General features: G+C 39.5%; 5 protein-coding genes and 2 long non-coding RNA genes across 9 annotated transcripts in view; 2 read left to right on the forward strand and 5 right to left on the reverse strand.

Annotated features, from left to right (window-relative positions):
* LOC116721007 (zinc finger and SCAN domain-containing protein 21-like) lies at nucleotides 1–8,978 on the reverse strand. Of its 2 annotated transcripts, XM_032564573.1 has the most exons (4): nucleotides 8,684–8,960; nucleotides 6,280–7,161; nucleotides 945–950; nucleotides 1–652 (listed from the first exon to the last, which is right to left on the reverse strand). In XM_032564573.1, the coding sequence occupies exons 1-2, from the start codon at nucleotides 8,880–8,882 to the stop codon at nucleotides 6,293–6,295; spliced, it is 1,068 nt and encodes a 355-aa protein (XP_032420464.1). In that variant the 5' UTR covers nucleotides 8,883–8,960; the 3' UTR covers nucleotides 1–652; nucleotides 945–950; nucleotides 6,280–6,292. The 2 variants fall into 2 exon arrangements, with proteins under 2 accessions (XP_032420464.1, XP_032420466.1); XM_032564575.1 differs by lacking the exons at nucleotides 1–652; nucleotides 945–950 and adding an exon at nucleotides 5,216–6,161 and having other exon boundaries at nucleotides 8,684–8,978.
* Nucleotides 1–21,141, reverse strand: LOC116720979 (zinc finger protein with KRAB and SCAN domains 3-like). Its single transcript, XM_032564525.1, has 3 exons — nucleotides 20,850–21,141; nucleotides 1,409–2,086; nucleotides 1–1,324 (listed from the first exon to the last, which is right to left on the reverse strand). Exons 1-3 carry the CDS (start codon nucleotides 21,046–21,048, stop codon nucleotides 846–848), a joined length of 1,356 nt encoding a protein of 451 aa, XP_032420416.1. The 5' UTR covers nucleotides 21,049–21,141; the 3' UTR covers nucleotides 1–845.
* Nucleotides 1–22,287, reverse strand: part of LOC116720932 (zinc finger protein 708-like) — a 74,765-nt gene that overhangs the window by 30,598 nt on the left and 21,880 nt on the right. The window lies entirely within an intron of this gene.
* Nucleotides 10,291–14,054, reverse strand: LOC116721006 (zinc finger and SCAN domain-containing protein 21-like). Of its 2 annotated transcripts, XM_032564572.1 has the most exons (3): nucleotides 13,759–14,054; nucleotides 11,355–12,236; nucleotides 10,291–11,236 (listed from the first exon to the last, which is right to left on the reverse strand). In XM_032564572.1, the coding sequence occupies exons 1-2, from the start codon at nucleotides 13,955–13,957 to the stop codon at nucleotides 11,368–11,370; spliced, it is 1,068 nt and encodes a 355-aa protein (XP_032420463.1). In that variant the 5' UTR covers nucleotides 13,958–14,054; the 3' UTR covers nucleotides 10,291–11,236; nucleotides 11,355–11,367. The 2 variants fall into 2 exon arrangements, with proteins under 2 accessions (XP_032420463.1, XP_032420462.1); XM_032564571.1 differs by having other exon boundaries at nucleotides 10,291–12,236.
* The window catches only part of LOC116720992 (zinc finger protein 771-like), an 18,354-nt gene continuing 11,432 nt past the window's right edge, over nucleotides 15,366–22,287 (reverse strand). Inside the window, exon 3 of the mRNA XM_032564550.1 lies at nucleotides 15,366–16,555. Within this exon, the coding sequence (XP_032420441.1) occupies nucleotides 16,443–16,555 (113 nt within the window). The 3' untranslated portion in view covers nucleotides 15,366–16,442. The remainder of the gene's footprint in view (nucleotides 16,556–22,287) is intronic.
* Nucleotides 16,492–22,287, forward strand: part of LOC116721093 (uncharacterized) — a 54,554-nt gene continuing 48,758 nt past the window's right edge. The window contains exon 1 of the long non-coding RNA XR_004339509.1: nucleotides 16,492–16,630. This is a non-coding gene — a long non-coding RNA (uncharacterized LOC116721093). The remainder of the gene's footprint in view (nucleotides 16,631–22,287) is intronic.
* LOC116721088 (uncharacterized) overlaps nucleotides 21,646–22,287 on the forward strand; it is a 13,119-nt gene continuing 12,477 nt past the window's right edge. Inside the window, exon 1 of the long non-coding RNA XR_004339504.1 lies at nucleotides 21,646–22,066. This is a non-coding gene — a long non-coding RNA (uncharacterized LOC116721088). The remainder of the gene's footprint in view (nucleotides 22,067–22,287) is intronic.

Consider the following 22,287-nt stretch of genomic DNA (forward strand, 5'->3'; position numbering starts at 1 on the left):
TAGCAGTACAAATTAAAAGTTACCATTCCCAGATCAAAAAGCAAAGATCCATATTTACTCAACAGCCCTGTGGATCTGTATTAAATGGTTTGCTCCTGCTTAGTGAACTTGTAGGCAACAGTGTTCAGCAGCAGCCAAAGACTACAACGACTGACTGGAACAATGCAGCCAAGAAAATAACATCCAGGTTTTCAAAGAAGAGAAAAAAAGAAAAGGACAAATGAAAGGGTTTCTCTTTATAAGTAACTTTGTCTATAAGAAACATGGATAGACTGTAGTTTGAATCCAAGAGGCTCCCAGACCTCTTGCTCCTCCTCACCAGGCTTTATGCTACACTGTGTGGTAGGAGACAAGGAGCCCAGCAGGTAACTGAAGTAATGGTCACACGATGACAGGAGACGGCGCTTCTCCCTCTTATGGAGATTGCGTAGTGAGACGACAGTCGCTAGCTCTCATCCAGCCGAACAAAAGACACAATTCATGCATGTGACATTTCTAGCTCATACACCTATAGACGCTATGCAAGAAAGTTGGAAACCTTTCATCTTTTTTTGTTATCGCTATCGTGTGCCAGGTGTTCAGTTCAGCCAGAGTGGAAGAAAATTGACGCTTTTAGCTCCCTGTGTGTTTAGCCGCTACCAATAAAATGAGAGGGAGGAAATAGCAGGAGGCACGGGAGTGAAACTTTTTCTCATCCAGTTTCTTTGTAGAAGGAGAGACAATAAAAACAAAGAAGTAATATTATAGCCATCATTTTATTATTAAGCATATATTTATTTACTGCTGATTGATTTATTGTTTATCATGAGAACCCTTCTCACCTGTATGACTTATCTTGTGATGATTTAAGTTTCTAAGACGAGTGAAATTCTTTCTGCATGACTGGCATGAAAAGGCCTCTCCCCAGTATGAATTTTCTTGTGACGATTTAAATGACCACTTCGAATGAAACGTTTTCCACAAGACTGGCATGAAAAAGGTCTCTCCCCAGTATGAATTTTCTTGTGACGATTTAAATCACTACGTTGAGTGAAACTCTTTCCACATGACTGGCATGAAAAAGGTCTCTCGCCGGTATGAAATTTCTTGTGGTCACTTAAATGACTAATTCGAGAGAAACTTTTTCCACAAGACTGGCATGAAAAAGGCCTCTCACCTGTATGAATTTTCTTGTGACGAATTACATTTGTCATATTAGTGAAACTTTTTCCACATGTTTCACATGAAAAAGGCCTCTCACCTGTATGAATTTTCTTGTGACGAATTACATTTCTCATATTAGAGAAACTTTTTCCACATGTTTCACATGAAAAAGGCCTCTCACCTGTATGAATTTTCTTGTGACGAATTACATTTGTCATATTAGAGAAACTTTCTCCACATGTTTCACATGAAAAAGGTTTCTCACCTGTATGAATTTTCTTGTGACGATAAAAATTACTAATATGAGAAAAACCTTTTCCACATGAGTGGCATGAAAAAGGTCTCTCACCAGTGTGAGTTCTGTAATGGTTTAAAAAATTACTCTGTTGTGGGAAACATCTCCCACAAATGTCACATTTGAAAGATCTTTTCTTTGTACTGGTACCAGACTGACTCTCTGACTCAGAGGAGCTGCTTCCTTCCTGATCTTTGCTCTCAACCACTGGAGAGATATGAAGGGAAAGCTGCTCAGTTCTTCTCTCTTCTTCATTCATATCATCTTCCTGAAGAGTAGAAGTCTCAATCAAAGCAGCAAACTGCTTCTGGACAAGCTGCTCTCCCTCCTGACTGCTGCAGAGGTTCTTCTGGTCCTGTCCAGTTGGTAAATGTTCTGGTGGCTGCTGTTCATGTTGAAGCACTGAACAATCCAACTCCTCTTTTTTTACATTTGTTAGTGGATAATCCAATTCCTCATGTTTGAGCAGTGCAGGTTCTGGTTCCTCCTCTTCTTCTTTAATCCATTTTGGTTCTGGTTCCATCTGTACCTCTTCAGTCCACTGATGTTCTGCTTCTTTCTGATCCTGACTGGACCTACTTGCCAGGCTACAGACTTGTTGGATGGCAGAAGCTTCTTCCTCATTGGAGACACTTGGCTGTTGGAGGTCTGTGGGAACAAAGGATGACATCATTAATATAATTTAATTGATAACTATCTCATGGATCAGCCTGGATTTTCCTGGAGATTCTGGTCTGTAAGCATCATATAGTTCATATAAAATTGGTTTGTAGATTTTAACTAAAAAGCAGGTGACGTGTCCTCCACATTAATTTGCTGACATGGCAAAAATGTTTAAAAGATTTCAAATACATTCAGATTTTAATCTAGAAGAACAGTTTCATACATATTTTTTATTTACAATTTAATGTTTAATTTTCAGGCATTCATACCATTGAAGATCTCAAAATACATTAACAAAATATGTTTTTAATCTCACTTGTAACCTTATGTCTAGCCTCACTTTTTAAAGTTGACCAGACTGTGTAGGAATTTAATTTAGTGAAACATCACAGTCTGGTTCTCTGGGTTATAAATATGATGAGACAGAGACGCGTTTCTCTAAGCCACTATTCAAAAAAGAAAGAGTAGACATCATTTCCTTAACAAAGGCAGATGTGTTGATGTTCAAGAGGAAGTGGATGCAAGAAAAGATCAAAAGGACTGGCCTAACATTGAAACCTATTCATTATCGCTCTGACTGTACATTTAGTTTAGTAACTGATTGTGTGAGAGTTGAGGCTGGATGAGTTTATCTCAACACCACACACTGAGGAGGATGGTGGAGCAGGTCAACACATCTCCAGGTCTCTCTGTAAGAGAACTGCAGCCAAGAGGAACATCCTGGAGGCATCAGGTCTCCATAGCAACCATCAGACACTGCATTCATGAAAACTGGATGTTTGAGAGACATAACGCAAAGAAATAATTTCCTGTAATCAGTTGGAATCATTTGATCTATTTAACTTGACTATGTCCCACACTACTAATGAGCAGCAACAGAGACATATTTCATTAAACACATTTGAGAAATATAGATTTGGACAAAATCATTTGCATGTTTCTACTTTGACACAGTTTGCCCATTTCCCTGTAGAACTGGTCTGGGTCCCTGAACTGAAGCGATAACAGTAAATATTTTGTTTTACTAGAACTAACTGATATCTTAGTCCAGCTTTATTTTCTTAACTTCAAGAATTAAATAAAATGCAGATTTATCGTTTTTATCTGATATATCAGGGCTGTGCAACTTGCAGCGCTGGACCTGCAAGTGCCTCTGTGGCTCAATTAATATAAGAAACAAACAAATATTCTCCTATTGTGTTTCATCCCTTTGTTCCGCGTCTCCATCATAATACTCTCCACTGCTCTGACTTACAAAGTCATGTATGAGTTTACAAATTAAGCATTTACACCTTGTATTCCGGATTTCCATCATTAATAACAATTGGGGTCATATATCAGTCATGGGGCTTGACTCATAAACACGTTTGTGCTAGCCTCTGTAGCTAGCAGCTAAAACAGTTTCTGTTCAGCCCCGTTTAGCAGCAGCTGGAGCTGCAGCAACTATCGCCGCTGACGGATCTCTGCTGTCTTCAGTGAAAACATCAGCACCTTTATCCAGACCTACCAGAACTTTGTCTCTGCAGCTCCGAACCGACTCGGTGTAGCTTAATTTCTGGTTTCCAGTTGATCCCCATCATCCTGCGCTGAGCATCGAGCTCTTCCTCGTAGCAAATGATGGTTTTTTCAACCTCGGTGAAGATTTCTTGAGCAGCAGCAGTTAGTCTCTCTCTGATAAACTCTCTGAGATGCTGAGCTGAAGACATGGTTGCTGAAATATTAGCAGGAATGGGACAATGCAGCAGTTTTCTAGCTTAGGCCATGCACAATTCTTCTTCGATGTTTTTGGAAATTAGCAAACAAGGAAATTGGTGCAATACCGCCCCCGACTGTAGTGGAGTGTGGACAGCCGAAAAACAGGTTAAAGAAACAAGGCAAGGCAAGGCAAGGCAAGTTTATTTATATAGCACTTTAAAACAGTACCACTGACCAAAGTGCTGTACAATCACAAGATTAAACAAATAAAGATCAAAATTAAAACACATAAAAACCAACAATGCAGTGACATAAAACACTCTATATAATACATAAACATACCCAGATAAATACAGAAAAGCAGCATCTCAAACTGAATCAAAGGCCAACCGAAAAAGGTAAGTCTTAAGAGCAGATTTAAAAATTGCTAAGGAGGGGGCCTGTTTTACCAACATAGGTAAAGAATTCCAAAGTTTGGGAGCTGCAACAGCAAACGCCCTGTCTCCTCTCTGCCTCCTGGAAGTCCTTGGCACCTCCAGGTTCATTTGGCTCGCTGATCTAAGAGCTCGAGGAGGACAGTGTATATGTAGCAGCTCAGAGAGATAGGAGGGAGCAAGGCCATTTAAAGATTTAAATACAAATAAAAGAATCTTAAAATGCACTCTGAAATGTACCGGCAGCCAGTGCAGAGAATATAAAATCGGGGTAACATGTTCTCTCTGCCGCGATCCAGTTAAGAGCCGAGCAGCCGCATTCTGGACCAGCTGAAGACGGGACAAAGAAGACTGGCTGACACCCACATATAAGGAGTTACAGTAATCCAGTCGTGTTGTGATAAAAGCATGGATTAATATTTCAAAATAATCCACTGGTACAATATTCCTAATCTTAGCAAGCCGTCTCAAATGGAAAAAGCTCGTTTTCACAACGGCTCTGATTTGTTTATCCAACTTAAAATTTGCGTCCATTACAAAGCCCAAATTTGTAACAAATGGCTTTACGTAATGTGATAGCGGACCCAAATCCACAGGAGTGGACTTGCAGGTAGTACCAGGGTCAAAAATAATAACTTCCGTCTTTCTTTCATTAAAATTCAAAAAATTCAGAGCCATCCAAGTTTTTATGTCATCAAGGCACTCCATTAAAATTGGAACTGTATTGACTCCCTTACGATTGAGAGGCACATAAATTTGTGTATCATCCGCATAGCAATGAAAAGCAATATTATGTTTCCTAAATATTGACCCAAGGGGAAGCAAATATAAAGAAAACAAAAGAGGTCCAAGTATCGAGCCCTGCGGTACTCCACACAATAAAGGAGCAGACGATGATCTAAAATCATCTATGTCAACACAGAAAGACCTATCCGTCAAATACGACCTAAGCCACACTAAGACTGTGCCTTTGAGACCTACCAACTTAGTATTAATTCATAAATCTTTATTACGAGACAAAATGTAGTCCATCCAATTTAGAAAAAAAATAAATACACAAATCATCAAGTAAAAATAATCACAAGGCAGATAAACAATGACTAATAGTTAAAAATGTTAGAAATATCTAATTTCACCATATGTTGCAGTTGTGAAGTTGTTTAATACATCCCATCAGCACAAATTTTTACAGGGGTTCAATTTTATATAAATAGAAAAAATATTACTGCCTCTGTCTATAATATAATTTTTTATTTTACTTGTTTTTAGCAGTAAAAATTAAAAGTTACCATTCCCAGATCAAAAAGCAAAGATCCATATTTACTGAACAGCCCTGTGGATCTGTATTAAATGGTTTGCTCCTGCTTAGTGAACTTGTAGGCAACAGTGTTCAGCAGCAGCCAAAGACTACGACGACTGACTGGAACAATGCAGTCAAGAAAATAACATCCAGGTTTTCAAAGAAGAGAAAAAAAGAAAAAGACAAATGAAAGGGTTTCTCTTTATCAGTAACTTTGTCTATAAGAAACATGGATAAACTGCAGTTTGAATCCAAGAGGCTCCCAGACCTCTTGCTCCTCCTCACCAGGCTTTATGCTACACTGTGTGGTAGGAGACAAGGAGCCCAGCAGGTAACTGAAGTAATGGTCACACGATGACAGGAGACGGCGCTTCTCCCTCTTATGGAGATTGCGGGGTGAGAAGAGAGTCGCTAGCTCTCATCCAGCTGAGCAAAAGACACAATTCATGCATGTGACATTTCTAGCTCATACACCTATAGACGCTATGCAAGAAAGTTGGAAACCTTTCATCTTTTGTTGTTATCATCGCAATCGTGTGCCAGGTGTTCGGTTCAGCCAGACTGGAAGAAAATTTACACTTTTAGCTCCCTGTGTGTTTAGCCGCTACCAATAAAATGAGAGGGGAGGGAATAGCAGGAGGCACGGGAGTGAAACTTTTTCTCATCCAGTTTCTTTGTAGAAGGAGAGACGATAAAAACAAAGAAGTAATATTATAGCCATCATTTTATTATTAAGCTCATATTTATGTACTGCTGATTAATTTATTGTTTATCGTGAAAACCCTTCTCACCTGTATGACTTATCTTGTGACGATTTAAGTTTGTAAGACGAGTGAAATTCTTTCCGCATGACTGGCATGAAAAAGGTTTCTCACCTGTATGAATTTTCTTGTGACTATTTAGATGACTATGTTGAGAGAAATTCTTTCCGCATGACTGGCATGAAAAAGGTTTCTCCCCAGTATGAATATTCCTGTGACGATAAAAATTACTAATATGAGAAAAACCTTTTCCACATGATTGGCATGAAAAAGGTCTCTCACCAGTGTGAGTTCTGTAATGGTTTAAAAAATTACTCTGTTGTGGGAAACATCTACCACAAATGTCACATTTGAAAGATCTTTTCTTTGTACTGGTATCAGCCTGACTACCTGACACAGAGGAGCTTCTTCCTTCCTGATCTTTGCTCTCAACCAGTGGAGAGATATGAAGGGAAAACTGCTCTGTTTTTGTCTCGACTTCATTCATATCATCTTCCTGAAGAGTAGAAGTCTCAGTCAAAGCAGCAAACTGCTTCTGGACAAGCTGCTCTCCCTCCTGACTGCTGCAGAGGTTCTTCTGGTCCTGTCCAGTTGGTAAATGTTCTGGTGGCTGCTGTTCATGTTGAAGCACTGAACAATCTAACTCCTCTTTTTTTACATTTGTTAGTGGATAATTCACTTCCTCATGTTTGAGCAGTGCAGGTTCTGGTTCGTTCACTTCTTCTTTAATCCATTTTGGTTCTGGTTCCATCTGTACCTCTTCAGTCCACTGATGTTCTGCTTCTTTCTGACTGGACCTACTTGCCAGGCTACAGACTTGTTGGATGGCAGAAGCTTCTTCCTCACTGGAGACACTTGGCTGTTGGAGGTCTGTGGGAACAAAGGATGACATCATTAATATAATTTAATTGATAACTATCTCATGGATCAGCCTGAACTTTCCTGGAGATTCTGGTCTGTAAGCATCATATAGTTCATATAAAATTGGTTTGTAGATTTTAACTAAAAAGCAGGTGACGTGTCCTCCACATTAATTTGCTGACATGGCAAAAATGTTTAAAAGATTTCAAATACATTCAGATTTTAATCTAGAAGAACAGTTTCATACATATTTTTTATTTACAATTTAATGTTTAATTTTCAGGCATTCATACCATTGAAGATCTCAAAATACATTAACAAAATATGTTTTTAATCTCACTTGTAACCTTATGTCTAGCCTCACTTTTTAAAGTTGACCAGACTGTGTAGGAATTTAATTTAGTGAAACATCACAGTCTGGTTCTCTGGGTTATAAATATGATGAGACAGAGACGCGTTTCTCTAAGCCACTATTCAAAAAAGAAAGAGTAGACATCATTTCCTTAACAAAGGCAGATGTGTTGATGTTCAAGAGGAAGTGGATGCAAGAAAAGATCAAAAGGACTGGCCTAACATTGAAACCTATTCATTATCGCTCTGACTGTACATTTAGTTTAGTAACTGATTGTGTGAGAGTTGAGGCTGGATGAGTTTATCTCAACACCACACACTGAGGAGGATGGTGGAGCAGGTCAACACATCTCCAGGTCTCTCTGTAAGAGAACTGCAGCCAAGAGGAACATCCTGGAGGCATCAGGTCTCCATAGCAACCATCAGACACTGCATTCATGAAAACTGGATGTTTGAGAGACATAACGCAAAGAAATAATTTCCTGTAATCAGTTGGAATCATTTGATCTATTTAACTTGACTATGTCCCACACTACTAATGAGCAGCAACAGAGACATATTTCATTAAACACATTTGAGAAATATAGATTTGGACAAAATCATTTGCATGTTTCTACTTTGACACAGTTTGCCCATTTCCCTGTAGAACTGGTCTGGGTCCCTGAACTGAAGCGATAACAGTAAATATTTTGTTTTACTAGAACTAACTGATATCTTAGTCCAGCTTTATTTTCTTAACTTCAAGAATTAAATAAAATGCAGATTTATCGTTTTTATCTGCTATATCAGGGCTGTGCAACTTGCAGCGCTGGACCTGCAAGTGCCTCTGTGGCTCAATTAATATAAGAAACAAACAAATATTCTCCTATTGTGTTTCATCCCTTTGTTCCGCGTCTCCATCATAATACTCTCCACTGCTCTGACTTACAAAGTCATGTATGAGTTTACAAATTAAGCATTTACACCTTGTATTCCGGATTTCCATCATTAATAACAATTGGGGTCATATATCAGTCATGGGGCTTGACTCATAAACACGTTTGTGCTAGCCTCTGTAGCTAGCAGCTAAAACAGTTTCTGTTCAGCCCCGTTTAGCAGCAGCTGGAGCTGCAGCAACTATCGCCGCTGACGGATCTCTGCTGTCTTCAGTGAAAACATCAGCACCTTTATCCAGACCTACCAGAACTTTGTCTCTGCAGCTCCGAACCGACTCGGTGTAGCTTAATTTCTGGTTTCCAGTTGATCCCCATCATCCTGCGCTGAGCATCGAGCTCTTCCTCGTAGCAAATGATGGTTTTTTCAACCTCGGTGAAGATTTCTTGAGCAGCAGCAGTTAGTCTCTCTCTGATAAACTCTCTGAGATGCTGAGCTGAAGACATGGTTGCTGAAATATTAGCAGGAATGGGACAATGCAGCAGTTTTCTAGCTTAGGCCATGCACAATTCTTCTTCGATGTTTTTGGAAATTGGCAAACAAGGAAATTGGTGCAATACCGCCCCCGACTGTAGTGGAGTGTGGACAGCCGAAAAACAGGTTAAAGAAACAAGGCAAGGCAAGGCAAGGCAAGTTTATTTATATAGCACTTTAAAACAGTACCACTGACCAAAGTGCTGTACAATCACAAGATTAAACAAATAAAGATCAAAATTAAAACACATAAAAACCAACAATGCAGTGACATAAAACACTCTATATAATACATAAACATACCCAGATAAATACAGAAAAGCAGCATCTCAAACTGAATCAAAGGCCAACCGAAAAAGGTAAGTCTTAAGAGCAGATTTAAAAATTGCTAAGGAGGGGGCCTGTTTTACCAACATAGGTAAAGAATTCCAAAGTTTGGGAGCTGCAACAGCAAACGCCCTGTCTCCTCTCTGCCTCCTGGAAGTCCTTGGCACCTCCAGGTTCATTTGGCTCGCTGATCTAAGAGCTCGAGGAGGACAGTGTATATGTAGCAGCTCAGAGAGATAGGAGGGAGCAAGGCCATTTAAAGATTTAAATACAAATAAAAGAATCTTAAAATGCACTCTGAAATGTACCGGCAGCCAGTGCAGAGAATATAAAATCGGGGTAACATGTTCTCTCTGCCGCGATCCAGTTAAGAGCCGAGCAGCCGCATTCTGGACCAGCTGAAGACGGGACAAAGAAGACTGGCTGACACCCACATATAAGGAGTTACAGTAATCCAGTCGTGTTGTGATAAAAGCATGGATTAATATTTCAAAATAATCCACTGGTACAATATTCCTAATCTTAGCAAGCCGTCTCAAATGGAAAAAGCTCGTTTTCACAACGGCTCTGATTTGTTTATCCAACTTAAAATTTGCGTCCATTACAAAGCCCAAATTTGTAACAAATGGCTTTACGTAATGTGATAGCGGACCCAAATCCACAGGAGTGGACTTGCAGGTAGTACCAGGGTCAAAAATAATAACTTCCGTCTTTCTTTCATTAAAATTCAAAAAATTCAGAGCCATCCAAGTTTTTATGTCATCAAGGCACTCCATTAAAATTGGAACTGTATTGACTCCCTTACGATTGAGAGGCACATAAATTTGTGTATCATCCGCATAGCAATGAAAAGCAATATTATGTTTCCTAAATATTGACCCAAGGGGAAGCAAATATAAAGAAAACAAAAGAGGTCCAAGTATCGAGCCCTGCGGTACTCCACACAATAAAGGAGCAGACGATGATCTAAAATCATCTATGTCAACACAGAAAGACCTATCCGTCAAATACGACCTAAGCCACACTAAGACTGTGCCTTTGAGACCTACCAACTTAGTATTAATTCATAAATCTTTATTACGAGACAAAATGTAGTCCATCCAATTTAGAAAAAAAATAAATACACAAATCATCAAGTAAAAATAATCACAAGGCAGATAAACAATGACTAATAGTTAAAAATGTTAGAAATATCTAATTTCACCATATGTTGCAGTTGTGAAGTTGTTTAATACATCCCATCAGCACAAATTTTTACAGGGGTTCAATTTTATATAAATAGAAAAAATATTACTGCCTCTGTCTATAATATAATTTTTTATTTTACTTGTTTTTAGCAGTAAAAATTAAAAGTTACCATTCCCAGATCAAAAAGCAAAGATCCATATTTACTGAACAGCCCTGTGGATCTGTATTAAATGGTTTGCTCCTGCTTAGTGAACTTGTAGGCAACAGTGTTCAGCAGCAGCCAAAGACTACGACGACTGACTGGAACAATGCAGTCAAGAAAATAACATCCAGGTTTTCAAAGAAGAGAAAAAAAGAAAAAGACAAATGAAAGGGTTTCTCTTTATCAGTAACTTTGTCTATAAGAAACATGGATAAACTGCAGTTTGAATCCAAGAGGCTCCCAGACCTCTTGCTCCTCCTCACCAGGCTTTATGCTACACTGTGTGGTAGGAGACAAGGAGCCCAGCAGGTAACTGAAGTAATGGTCACACGATGACAGGAGACGGCGCTTCTCCCTCTTATGGAGATTGCGGGGTGAGAAGAGAGTCGCTAGCTCTCATCCAGCTGAGCAAAAGACACAATTCATGCATGTGACATTTCTAGCTCATACACCTATAGACGCTATGCAAGAAAGTTGGAAACCTTTCATCTTTTGTTGTTATCATCGCAATCGTGTGCCAGGTGTTCGGTTCAGCCAGACTGGAAGAAAATTTACACTTTTAGCTCCCTGTGTGTTTAGCCGCTACCAATAAAATGAGAGGGGAGGGAATAGCAGGAGGCACGGGAGTGAAACTTTTTCTCATCCAGTTTCTTTGTAGAAGGAGAGACGATAAAAACAAAGAAGTAATATTATAGCCATCATTTTATTATTAAGCTCATATTTATGTACTGCTGATTAATTTATTGTTTATCGTGAAAACCCTTCTCACCTGTATGACTTATCTTGTGACGATTTAAGTTTGTAAGACGAGTGAAATTCTTTCCGCATGACTGGCATGAAAAAGGTTTCTCACCTGTATGAATTTTCTTGTGACTATTTAGATGACTATGTTGAGAGAAATTCTTTCCGCATGACTGGCATGAAAAAGGTTTCTCCCCAGTATGAATATTCCTGTGACGATAAAAATTACTAATATGAGAAAAACCTTTTCCACATGATTGGCATGAAAAAGGTCTCTCACCAGTGTGAGTTCTGTAATGGTTTAAAAAATTACTCTGTTGTGGGAAACATCTACCACAAATGTCACATTTGAAAGATCTTTTCTTTGTACTGGTATCAGCCTGACTACCTGACACAGAGGAGCTTCTTCCTTCCTGATCTTTGCTCTCAACCAGTGGAGAGATATGAAGGGAAAACTGCTCTGTTTTTGTCTCGACTTCATTCATATCATCTTCCTGAAGAGTAGAAGTCTCAGTCAAAGCAGCAAACTGCTTCTGGACAAGCTGCTCTCCCTCCTGACTGCTGCAGAGGTTCTTCTGGTCCTGTCCAGTTGGTAAATGTTCTGGTGGCTGCTGTTCATGTTGAAGCACTGAACAATCTAACTCCTCTTTTTTTACATTTGTTAGTGGATAATTCACTTCCTCATGTTTGAGCAGTGCAGGTTCTGGTTCGTTCACTTCTTCTTTAATCCATTTTGGTTCTGGTTCCATCTGTACCTCTTCAGTCCACTGATGTTCTGCTTCTTTCTGACTGGACCTACTTGCCAGGCTACAGACTTGTTGGATGGCAGAAGCTTCTTCCTCACTGGAGACACTTGGCTGTTGGAGGTCTGTGGGAACAAAGGATGACATCATTAATATAATTTAATTGATAACTATCTCATGGATCAGCCTGAACTTTCCTGGAGATTCTGGTCTGTAAGCATCATATAGTTCATATAAAATTGGTTTGTAGATTTTAACTAAAAAGCAGGTGACGTGTCCTCCACATTAATTTGCTGACATGGCAAAAATGTTTAAAAGATTTCAAATACATTCAGATTTTAATCTAGAAGAACAGTTTCATACATATTTTTTATTTACAATTTAATGTTTAATTTTCAGGCATTCATACCATTGAAGATCTCAAAATACATTAACAAAATATGTTTTTAATCTCACTTGTAACCTTATGTCTAGCCTCACTTTTTAAAGTTGACCAGACTGTGTAGGAATTTAATTTAGTGAAACATCACAGTCTGGTTCTCTGGGTTATAAATATGATGAGACAGAGACGCGTTTCTCTAAGCCACTATTCAAAAAAGAAAGAGTAGACATCATTTCCTTAACAAAGGCAGATGTGTTGATGTTCAAGAGGAAGTGGATGCAAGAAAAGATCAAAAGGACTGGCCTAACATTGAAACCTATTCATTATCGCTCTGACTGTACATTTAGTTTAGTAACTGATTGTGTGAGAGTTGAGGCTGGATGAGTTTATCTCAACACCACACACTGAGGAGGATGGTGGAGCAGGTCAACACATCTCCAGGTCTCTCTGTAAGAGAACTGCAGCCAAGAGGAACATCCTGGAGGCATCAGGTCTCCATAGCAACCATCAGACACTGCATTCATGAAAACTGGATGTTTGAGAGACATAACGCAAAGAAATAATTTCCTGTAATCAGTTGGAATCATTTGATCTATTTAACTTGACTATGTCCCACACTACTAATGAGCAGCAACAGAGACATATTTCATTAAACACATTTGAGAAATATAGATTTGGACAAAATCATTTGCATGTTTCTACTTTGACACAGTTTGCCCATTTCCCTGTAGAACTGGTCTGGGTCCCTGAACTGAAGCGATAACAGTAAATATTTTGTTTTACTAGAACTAACTGATATCTTAGTCCAGCTTTATTTTCTTAACTTCAAGAATTAAATAAAATGCAGATTTATCGTTTTTATCTGCTATATCAGGGCTGTGCAACTTGCAGCGCTGGACCTGCAAGTGCCTCTGTGGCTCAATTAATATAAGAAACAAACAAATATTCTCCTATTGTGTTTCATCCCTTTGTTCCGCGTCTCCATCATAATACTCTCCACTGCTCTGACTTACAAAGTCATGTATGAGTTTACAAATTAAGCATTTACACCTTGTATTCCGGATTTCCATCATTAATAACAATTGGGGTCATATATCAGTCATGGGGCTTGACTCATAAACACGTTTGTGCTAGCCTCTGTAGCTAGCAGCTAAAACAGTTTCTGTTCAGCCCCGTTTAGCAGCAGCTGGAGCTGCAGCAACTATCGCCGCTGACGGATCTCTGCTGTCTTCAGTGAAAACATCAGCACCTTTATCCAGACCTACCAGAACTTTGTCTCTGCAGCTCCGAACCGACTCGGTGTAGCTTAATTTCTGGTTTCCAGTTGATCCCCATCATCCTGCGCTGAGCATCGAGCTCTTCCTCGTAGCAAATGATGGTTTTTTCAACCTCGGTGAAGATTTCTTGAGCAGCAGCAGTTAGTCTCTCTCTGATAAACTCTCTGAGATGCTGAGCTGAAGACATGGTTGCTGAAATATTAGCAGGAATGGGACAATGCAGCAGTTTTCTAGCTTAGGCCATGCACAATTCTTCTTCGATGTTTTTGGAAATTGGCAAACAAGGAAATTGGTGCAATACCGCCCCCGACTGTAGTGGAGTGTGGACAGCCGAAAAACAGGTTAAAGAAACAAGGCAAGGCAAGGCAAGGCAAGTTTATTTATATAGCACTTTAAAACAGTACCACTGACCAAAGTGCTGTACAATCACAAGATTAAACAAATAAAGATCAAAATTAAAACACATAAAAACCAACAATGCAGTGACATAAAACACTCTATATAATACATAAACATACCCAGATAAATACAGAAAAGCAGCATCTCAAACTGAATCAAAGGCCAACCGAAAAAGGTAAGTCTTAAGAGCAGATTTAAAAATTGCTAAGGAGGGGGCCTGTTTTACCAACATAGGTAAAGAATTCCAAAGTTTGGGAGCTGCAACAGCAAACGCCCTGTCTCCTCTCTGCCTCCTGGAAGTCCTTGGCACCTCCAGGTTCATTTGGCTCGCTGATCTAAGAGCTCGAGGAGGACAGTGTATATGTAGCAGCTCAGAGAGATAGGAGGGAGCAAGGCCATTTAAAGATTTAAATACAAATAAAAGAATCTTAAAATGCACTCTGAAATGTACCGGCAGCCAGTGCAGAGAATATAAAATCGGGGTAACATGTTCTCTCTGCCGCGATCCAGTTAAGAGCCGAGCAGCCGCATTCTGGACCAGCTGAAGACGGGACAAAGAAGACTGGCTGACACCCACATATAAGGAGTTACAGTAATCCAGTCGTGTTGTGATAAAAGCATGGATTAATATTTCAAAATAATCCACTGGTACAATATTCCTAATCTTAGCAAGCCGTCTCAAATGGAAAAAGCTCGTTTTCACAACGGCTCTGATTTGTTTATCCAACTTAAAATTTGCGTCCATTACAAAGCCCAAATTTGTAACAAATGGCTTTACGTAATGTGATAGCGGACCCAAATCCACAGGAGTGGACTTGCAGGTAGTACCAGGGTCAAAAATAATAACTTCCGTCTTTCTTTCATTAAAATTCAAAAAATTCAGAGCCATCCAAGTTTTTATGTCATCAAGGCACTCCATTAAAATTGGAACTGTATTGACTCCCTTACGATTGAGAGGCACATAAATTTGTGTATCATCCGCATAGCAATGAAAAGCAATATTATGTTTCCTAAATATTGACCCAAGGGGAAGCAAATATAAAGAAAACAAAAGAGGTCCAAGTATCGAGCCCTGCGGTACTCCACACAATAAAGGAGCAGACGATGATCTAAAATCATCTATGTCAACACAGAAAGACCTATCCGTCAAATACGACCTAAGCCACACTAAGACTGTGCCTTTGAGACCTACCAACTTAGTATTAATTCATAAATCTTTATTACGAGACAAAATGTAGTCCATCCAATTTAGAAAAAAAATAAATACACAAATCATCAAGTAAAAATAATCACAAGGCAGATAAACAATGACTAATAGTTAAAAATGTTAGAAATATCTAATTTCACCATATGTTGCAGTTGTGAAGTTGTTTAATACATCCCATCAGCACAAATTTTTACAGGGGTTCAATTTTATATAAATAGAAAAAATATTACTGCCTCTGTCTATAATATAATTTTTTATTTTACTTGTTTTTAGCAGTAAAAATTAAAAGTTACCATTCCCAGATCAAAAAGCAAAGATCCATATTTACTGAACAGCCCTGTGGATCTGTATTAAATGGTTTGCTCCTGCTTAGTGAACTTGTAGGCAACAGTGTTCAGCAGCAGCCAAAGACTACGACGACTGACTGGAACAATGCAGTCAAGAAAATAACATCCAGGTTTTCAAAGAAGAGAAAAAAAGAAAAAGACAAATGAAAGGGTTTCTCTTTATCAGTAACTTTGTCTATAAGAAACATGGATAAACTGCAGTTTGAATCCAAGAGGCTCCCAGACCTCTTGCTCCTCCTCACCAGGCTTTATGCTACACTGTGTGGTAGGAGACAAGGAGCCCAGCAGGTAACTGAAGTAATGGTCACACGATGACAGGAGACGGCGCTTCTCCCTCTTATGGAGATTGCGGGGTGAGAAGAGAGTCGCTAGCTCTCATCCAGCTGAGCAAAAGACACAATTCATGCATGTGACATTTCTAGCTCATACACCTATAGACGCTATGCAAGAAAGTTGGAAACCTTTCATCTTTTGTTGTTATCATCGCAATCGTGTGCCAGGTGTTCGGTTCAGCCAGACTGGAAGAAAATTTACACTTTTAGCTCCCTGTGTGTTTAGCCGCTACCAATAAAATGAGAGGGGAGGGAATAGCAGGAGGCACGGGAGTGAAACTTTTTCTCATCCAGTTTCTTTGTAGAAGGAGAGACGATAAAAACAAAGAAGTAATATTATAGCCATCATTTTATTATTAAGCTCATATTTATGTACTGCTGATTAATTTATTGTTTATCGTGAAAACCCTTCTCACCTGTATGACTTATCTTGTGACGATTTAAGTTTGTAAGACGAGTGAAATTCTTTCCGCATGACTGGCATGAAAAAGGTTTCTCACCTGTATGAATTTTCTTGTGACTATTTAGATGACTATGTTGAGAGAAATTCTTTCCGCATGACTGGCATGAAAAAGGTTTCTCCCCAGTATGAATATTCCTGTGACGATAAAAATTACTAATATGAGAAAAACCTTTTCCACATGATTGGCATGAAAAAGGTCTCTCACCAGTGTGAGTTCTGTAATGGTTTAAAAAATTACTCTGTTGTGGGAAACATCTACCACAAATGTCACATTTGAAAGATCTTTTCTTTGTACTGGTATCAGCCTGACTACCTGACACAGAGGAGCTGCTTCCTTCCTGATCTTTGCTCTCAACCAGTGGAGAGATATGAAGGGAAAGCTGCTCTGTTTTTGTCTCGACTTCATTCATATCATCTTCCTGAAGAGTAGAAGTCTCAGTCAAAGCAGCAAACTGCTTCTGGACAAGCTGCTCTCCCTCCTGACTGCTGCAGAGGTTCTTCTGGTCCTGTCCAGTTGGTAAATGTTCTGGTGGCTGCTGTTCATGTTGAAGCACTGAACAATCTAACTCCTCTTTTTTTACATTTGTTAGTGGATAATTCACTTCCTCATGTTTGAGCAGTGCAGGTTCTGGTTCGTTCTCTTCTTCTTTAATCCATTTTGGTTCTGGTTCCATCTGTACCTCTTCAGTCCACTGATGTTCTGCTTCTTTCTGACTGGACCTACTTGCCAGGCTACAGACTTGTTGGATGGCAGAAGCTTCTTCCTCACTGGAGACACTTGGCTGTTGGAGGTCTGTGGGAACAAAGGATGACATCATTAATATAATTTAATTGATAACTATCTCATGGATCAGCCTGAACTTTCCTGGAGATTCTGGTCTGTAAGCATCATATAGTTCATATAAAATTGGTTTGTAGATTTTAACTAAAAAGCAGGTGACGTGTCCTCCACATTAATTTGCTGACATGGCAAAAATGTTTAAAAGATTTCAAATACATTCAGATTTTAATCTAGAAGAACAGTTTCATACATATTTTTTATTTACAATTTAATGTTTAATTTTCAGGCATTCATACCATTGAAGATCTCAAAATACATTAACAAAATATGTTTTTAATCTCACTTGTAACCTTATGTCTAGCCTCACTTTTTAAAGTTGACCAGACTGTGTAGGAATTTAATTTAGTGAAACATCACAGTCTGGTTCTCTGGGTTATAAATATGATGAGACAGAGACGCGTTTCTCTAAGCCACTATTCAAAAAAGAAAGAGTAGACATCATTTCCTTAACAAAGGCAGATGTGTTGATGTTCAAGAGGAAGTGGATGCAAGAAAAGATCAAAAGGACTGGCCTAACATTGAAACCTATTCATTATCGCTCTGACTGTACATTTAGTTTAGTAACTGATTGTGTGAGAGTTGAGGCTGGATGAGTTTATCTCAACACCACACACTGAGGAGGATGGTGGAGCAGGTCAACACATCTCCAGGTCTCTCTGTAAGAGAACTGCAGCCAAGAGGAACATCCTGGAGGCATCAGGTCTCCATAGCAACCATCAGACACTGCATTCATGAAAACTGGATGTTTGAGAGACATAACGCAAAGAAATAATTTCCTGTAATCAGTTGGAATCATTTGATCTATTTAACTTGACTATGTCCCACACTACTAATGAGCAGCAACAGAGACATATTTCATTAAACACATTTGAGAAATATAGATTTGGACAAAATCATTTGCATGTTTCTACTTTGACACAGTTTGCCCATTTCCCTGTAGAACTGGTCTGGGTCCCTGAACTGAAGCGATAACAGTAAATATTTTGTTTTACTAGAACTAACTGATATCTTAGTCCAGCTTTATTTTCTTAACTTCAAGAATTAAATAAAATGCAGATTTATCGTTTTTATCTGATATATCAGGGCTGTGCAACTTGCAGCGCTGGACCTGCAAGTGCCTCTGTGGCTCAATTAATATAAGAAACAAACAAATATTCTCCTATTGTGTTTCATCCCTTTGTTCCGCGTCTCCATAATAATACAGGTCCTTCTCAAAATATTAGCATATTGTGATAAAGTTCATTATTTTCTATAATGTAATGATAAAAATTTAACATTCATATACTTTAGATTCATTGCACACTAACTGAAATATTTCAGGTCGTTTATTGTCTTAATACGGATGATTTTGGCATACAGCTCATGAAAACCCAAAATTCCTATCTCACAAAATTAGCATATTTCATCCGACCAATAAAAGAAAAGTGTTTTTAATACAAAAAAAGTCAACCTTCAAATAATTATGTACAGTTATGCACTGAATACTTTGTCGGGAATCCTTTTGCAGAAAAGACTGCTTCAATGAGGCGTGGCATGGAGGCAATCAGCCTGTGGCACTGCTGAGGTGTTATGGAGGCCCAGTAAAAGTGCGGCAAACTAGCGGTATTGTAGAGGGCCGCACTGGGTTAACGCGGTGAATTTCAGACTGTCCGACGCGTGCTTCAATACACTCCAAGTCGCTTCAGGTTGTTGTTGCAATCATCAATTTATTCCACTTGACTGTCATACTTCAGATTTTACATGGACTGACACATACTGCCCAGGCTAAACCATACGATGTGGCTAACAATAAGCGACATTACAACACGGTCAACAGAAATTATGACCACCACCGGCGCACCCACTTCCTCATACATACAAATCAGCGCGCCAGTATGGCTCCCATTCATACCTTAGTGACAGTCACGCCCACCTCGACACACCCACCACCCAGGTGTCAAAGCCGTGTGGTCCTGCCACATCAGTAACTGCTCATTTCAACCATAAGGCTCTTACACCCAGGATGCTTCGATAGCAGCCGTTAGCTCATCCAGAGTGTTGGGTCTTGCGTCTCTCAACTTTCTCTTCACAATAGCCCACAGATTCTCTACGGGGTTCAGGTCAGGAGAGTTGGCAGGCCAATTGAGCACAGTGATACCATGGTCAGTAAATCATTTACCAGTAATTTTGGCACTGTGAGCAGGTGCCAGGTCGGGCTGAAAAATGAAATCTTCATCTCCATAAAGCTTTTCAGCAGATGAAGTGCTCCAAAATCTCCTGATAGATAGCTGCATTGACCCTGCCCTTGATAAAACACAGTGGACCAACACCAGCAGCTTACATGGCACCCCAGACCATCACTGACTGTGGGTACTTGACACTGGACATCTGGCATTTCCTTCTCCCCAGTCTTCCTCCAGACTCTGGCACCTTGATTTCCGAATGACATGCAAAATTTGCTTTCATCCGAAAAAAGTACTTTGGACCACTGAGCAACAGTGCAGTGATGCTTCTCTGTAGCCCAGGTCAGGCGCCTCTGCCGCTGTTTCTGGTTTAAAAGTGGCTTGACCTGGGGAATGCGGCACCTGTAGTCCATTTCCTGCACACGCCTGTGCACGGTGGCTCTGGATGTTTCTACTCCAGACTCAGTCCACTGCTTCCGCAGGTCCCCCAAGGTCTGGAATCGGTCCTTCTCCACAATCTTCCTCAGGGTCCGGTCACCTCTTCTCGTTGTGCAGCGTTTTCTGCCACACTTTTTCCTTCCCACAGACTTCCCACTGAGGTGCCTTGATACAGCACTCTGGGAACAGCCTGTTCGTTCAGAAATATCTTTCTGTGTCATACCCTCTTGCTCGAGGGTGTCAATGATGGCCTTCTGGACAGCAGTCAGGTCGGCAGTCTTACCCAGGATTGGGGTTTTGAGTGATGAACCAAGCTGGGAGTTTTAAAGGCCTCGGGAATCTTTTGCAGGTGTTTAGAGTTCATTCGTTGCTTCAGATGATTAGGTTCATAGCTCCTTTAGAGACCCCTTTCATAATATGCTAATTTTGTGAGATAGGAATTTTGGGTTTTCATGAGCTGTATGCAAAAATCATCCGTATTAAGACAATAAAAGACCTGAAATATTTCAGTTAATATGCAATGAATCTAAAATATATGAATGTTCAATTTCTATCATTACATTATGGAAAATAATGAACTTTATCACAATATGCTAATATTTTGAGAAGGACCTGTACTCTCCACTGCTCTGACTTACAAAATCATGTATGAGTTTACAAATTAAGCATTTACACCTTGTATTCCGGATTTCCATCATAAATAATAATTGGGGTCATATATCAGTCATGGGGCTTGACTCATAAACACGTTTGTGCTAGCCTCTGTAGCTAGCAGCTAAAACAGTTTCTGTTCAGCCCCGTTTAGCAGCAGCTGGAGCTGCAGCAACTATCGCCGCTGACGGATCTCTGCTGTCTTCAGTGAAAACATCAGCACCTTTATCCAGACCTACCAGAACTTTGTCTCTGCAGCTCCGAACCGACTCTGTGTAGCTTAATTTCTGGTTTCCAGTTGATCCCCATCATCCTGCGCTGAGCATCGAGCTCTTCCTCGTAGCAAATGATGGTTTTTTCAACCTCGGTGAAGATTTCTTGAGCAGCAGCAGTTAGTCTCTCTCTGATAAACTCTCTGAGATGCTGAGCTGAAGACATGGTTGCTGAAATATTAGCAGGAATGGGACAATGCAGCAGTTTTCTAGCTTAGGCCATGCACAATTCTTCTTCGATGTTTTTGGAAATTGGCAAACAAGGAAATTGGTGCAATACCGCCCCCGACTGAAGTGGAGTGTGGACAGCCGAAAAACAGGTTAAAGAAACAACTTAGTATTAATTCATAAATCTTTATTACGAGACAAAATGTAGTCCATCCAATTTAGAAAAAAAATAAATACACAAATCATCAAGTAAAAAACATCACAAACAATGACTAATAGTTAAAAATGTTAGAAATATCTAATTTCACCATATGTTGCAGTTGTGAAGTTGTTTAATACATCCAATCAGCACAAATTTTTACAGGGGTTCAATTTTATATAAATAGAAAAAATATTACTGCCTCTGTCTATAATATAATTTTTTGTTTTACTTGTTTTTAGCAGTAAAAATTAAAAGTTACCATTCCCAGATCAAAAAGCAAAGATCCATATTTACTGAACAGCCCTGTGGATCTGTATTAAATGGTTTGCTCCTGCTTAGTGAACTTGTAGGCAACAGTGTTCAGCAGCAGCCAAAGACTACAACGACTGACTGGAACAATGCAGTCAAGAAAATAACATCCAGGTTTTCAAAGAAGAGAAAAAAAAGAAAAAGACAAATGAAAGGGTTTCTCTTTATCAGTAACTTTGTCTATAAGAAACATGGATAGACTGTAGTTTGAATCCAAGAGGCTCCCAGACCTCTTGCTGCTCCTCACCAGGCTTTATGCTACACTGTGTGGTAGGAGACAAGGAGCCCAGCAGGTAACTGAACTAATGGTCACACGATGACAGGAGACGGCGCTTCTCCCTCTTATGGAGATTGCGTAGTGAGACGACTGTCGCTAGCTCTCATCCAGCTGAGCAAAAGACACAATTCATGCATGTGACATTTCTAGCTCATACACCTATAGACGCTATGCAAGAAAGCTGGAAACCTTTCATCTTTTGTTGTTATCATCGCTATCGTGTGCCAGGTGTTCAGTTCAGCCAGAGTGGAAGAAAATTTACACTTTTAGCTCCCTGTGTGTTTAGCCGCTACCAATAAAATGAGAGGGGAGGGAATAGCAGGAGGCACGGGAGTTAAACTTTTTCTCATCCAGTTTCTTTGTAGAAGGAGAGACGATGAAAACAAAGAAGTAATATTATAGCCATCATTTTATTATTAAGCTCATATTTATGTACTGCTGATTAATTT

This window comes from Xiphophorus hellerii, chromosome 6 (genome assembly GCF_003331165.1).
Source record: "Xiphophorus hellerii strain 12219 chromosome 6, Xiphophorus_hellerii-4.1, whole genome shotgun sequence".
Lineage (NCBI taxonomy): Eukaryota > Metazoa > Chordata > Actinopteri > Cyprinodontiformes > Poeciliidae > Xiphophorus > Xiphophorus hellerii.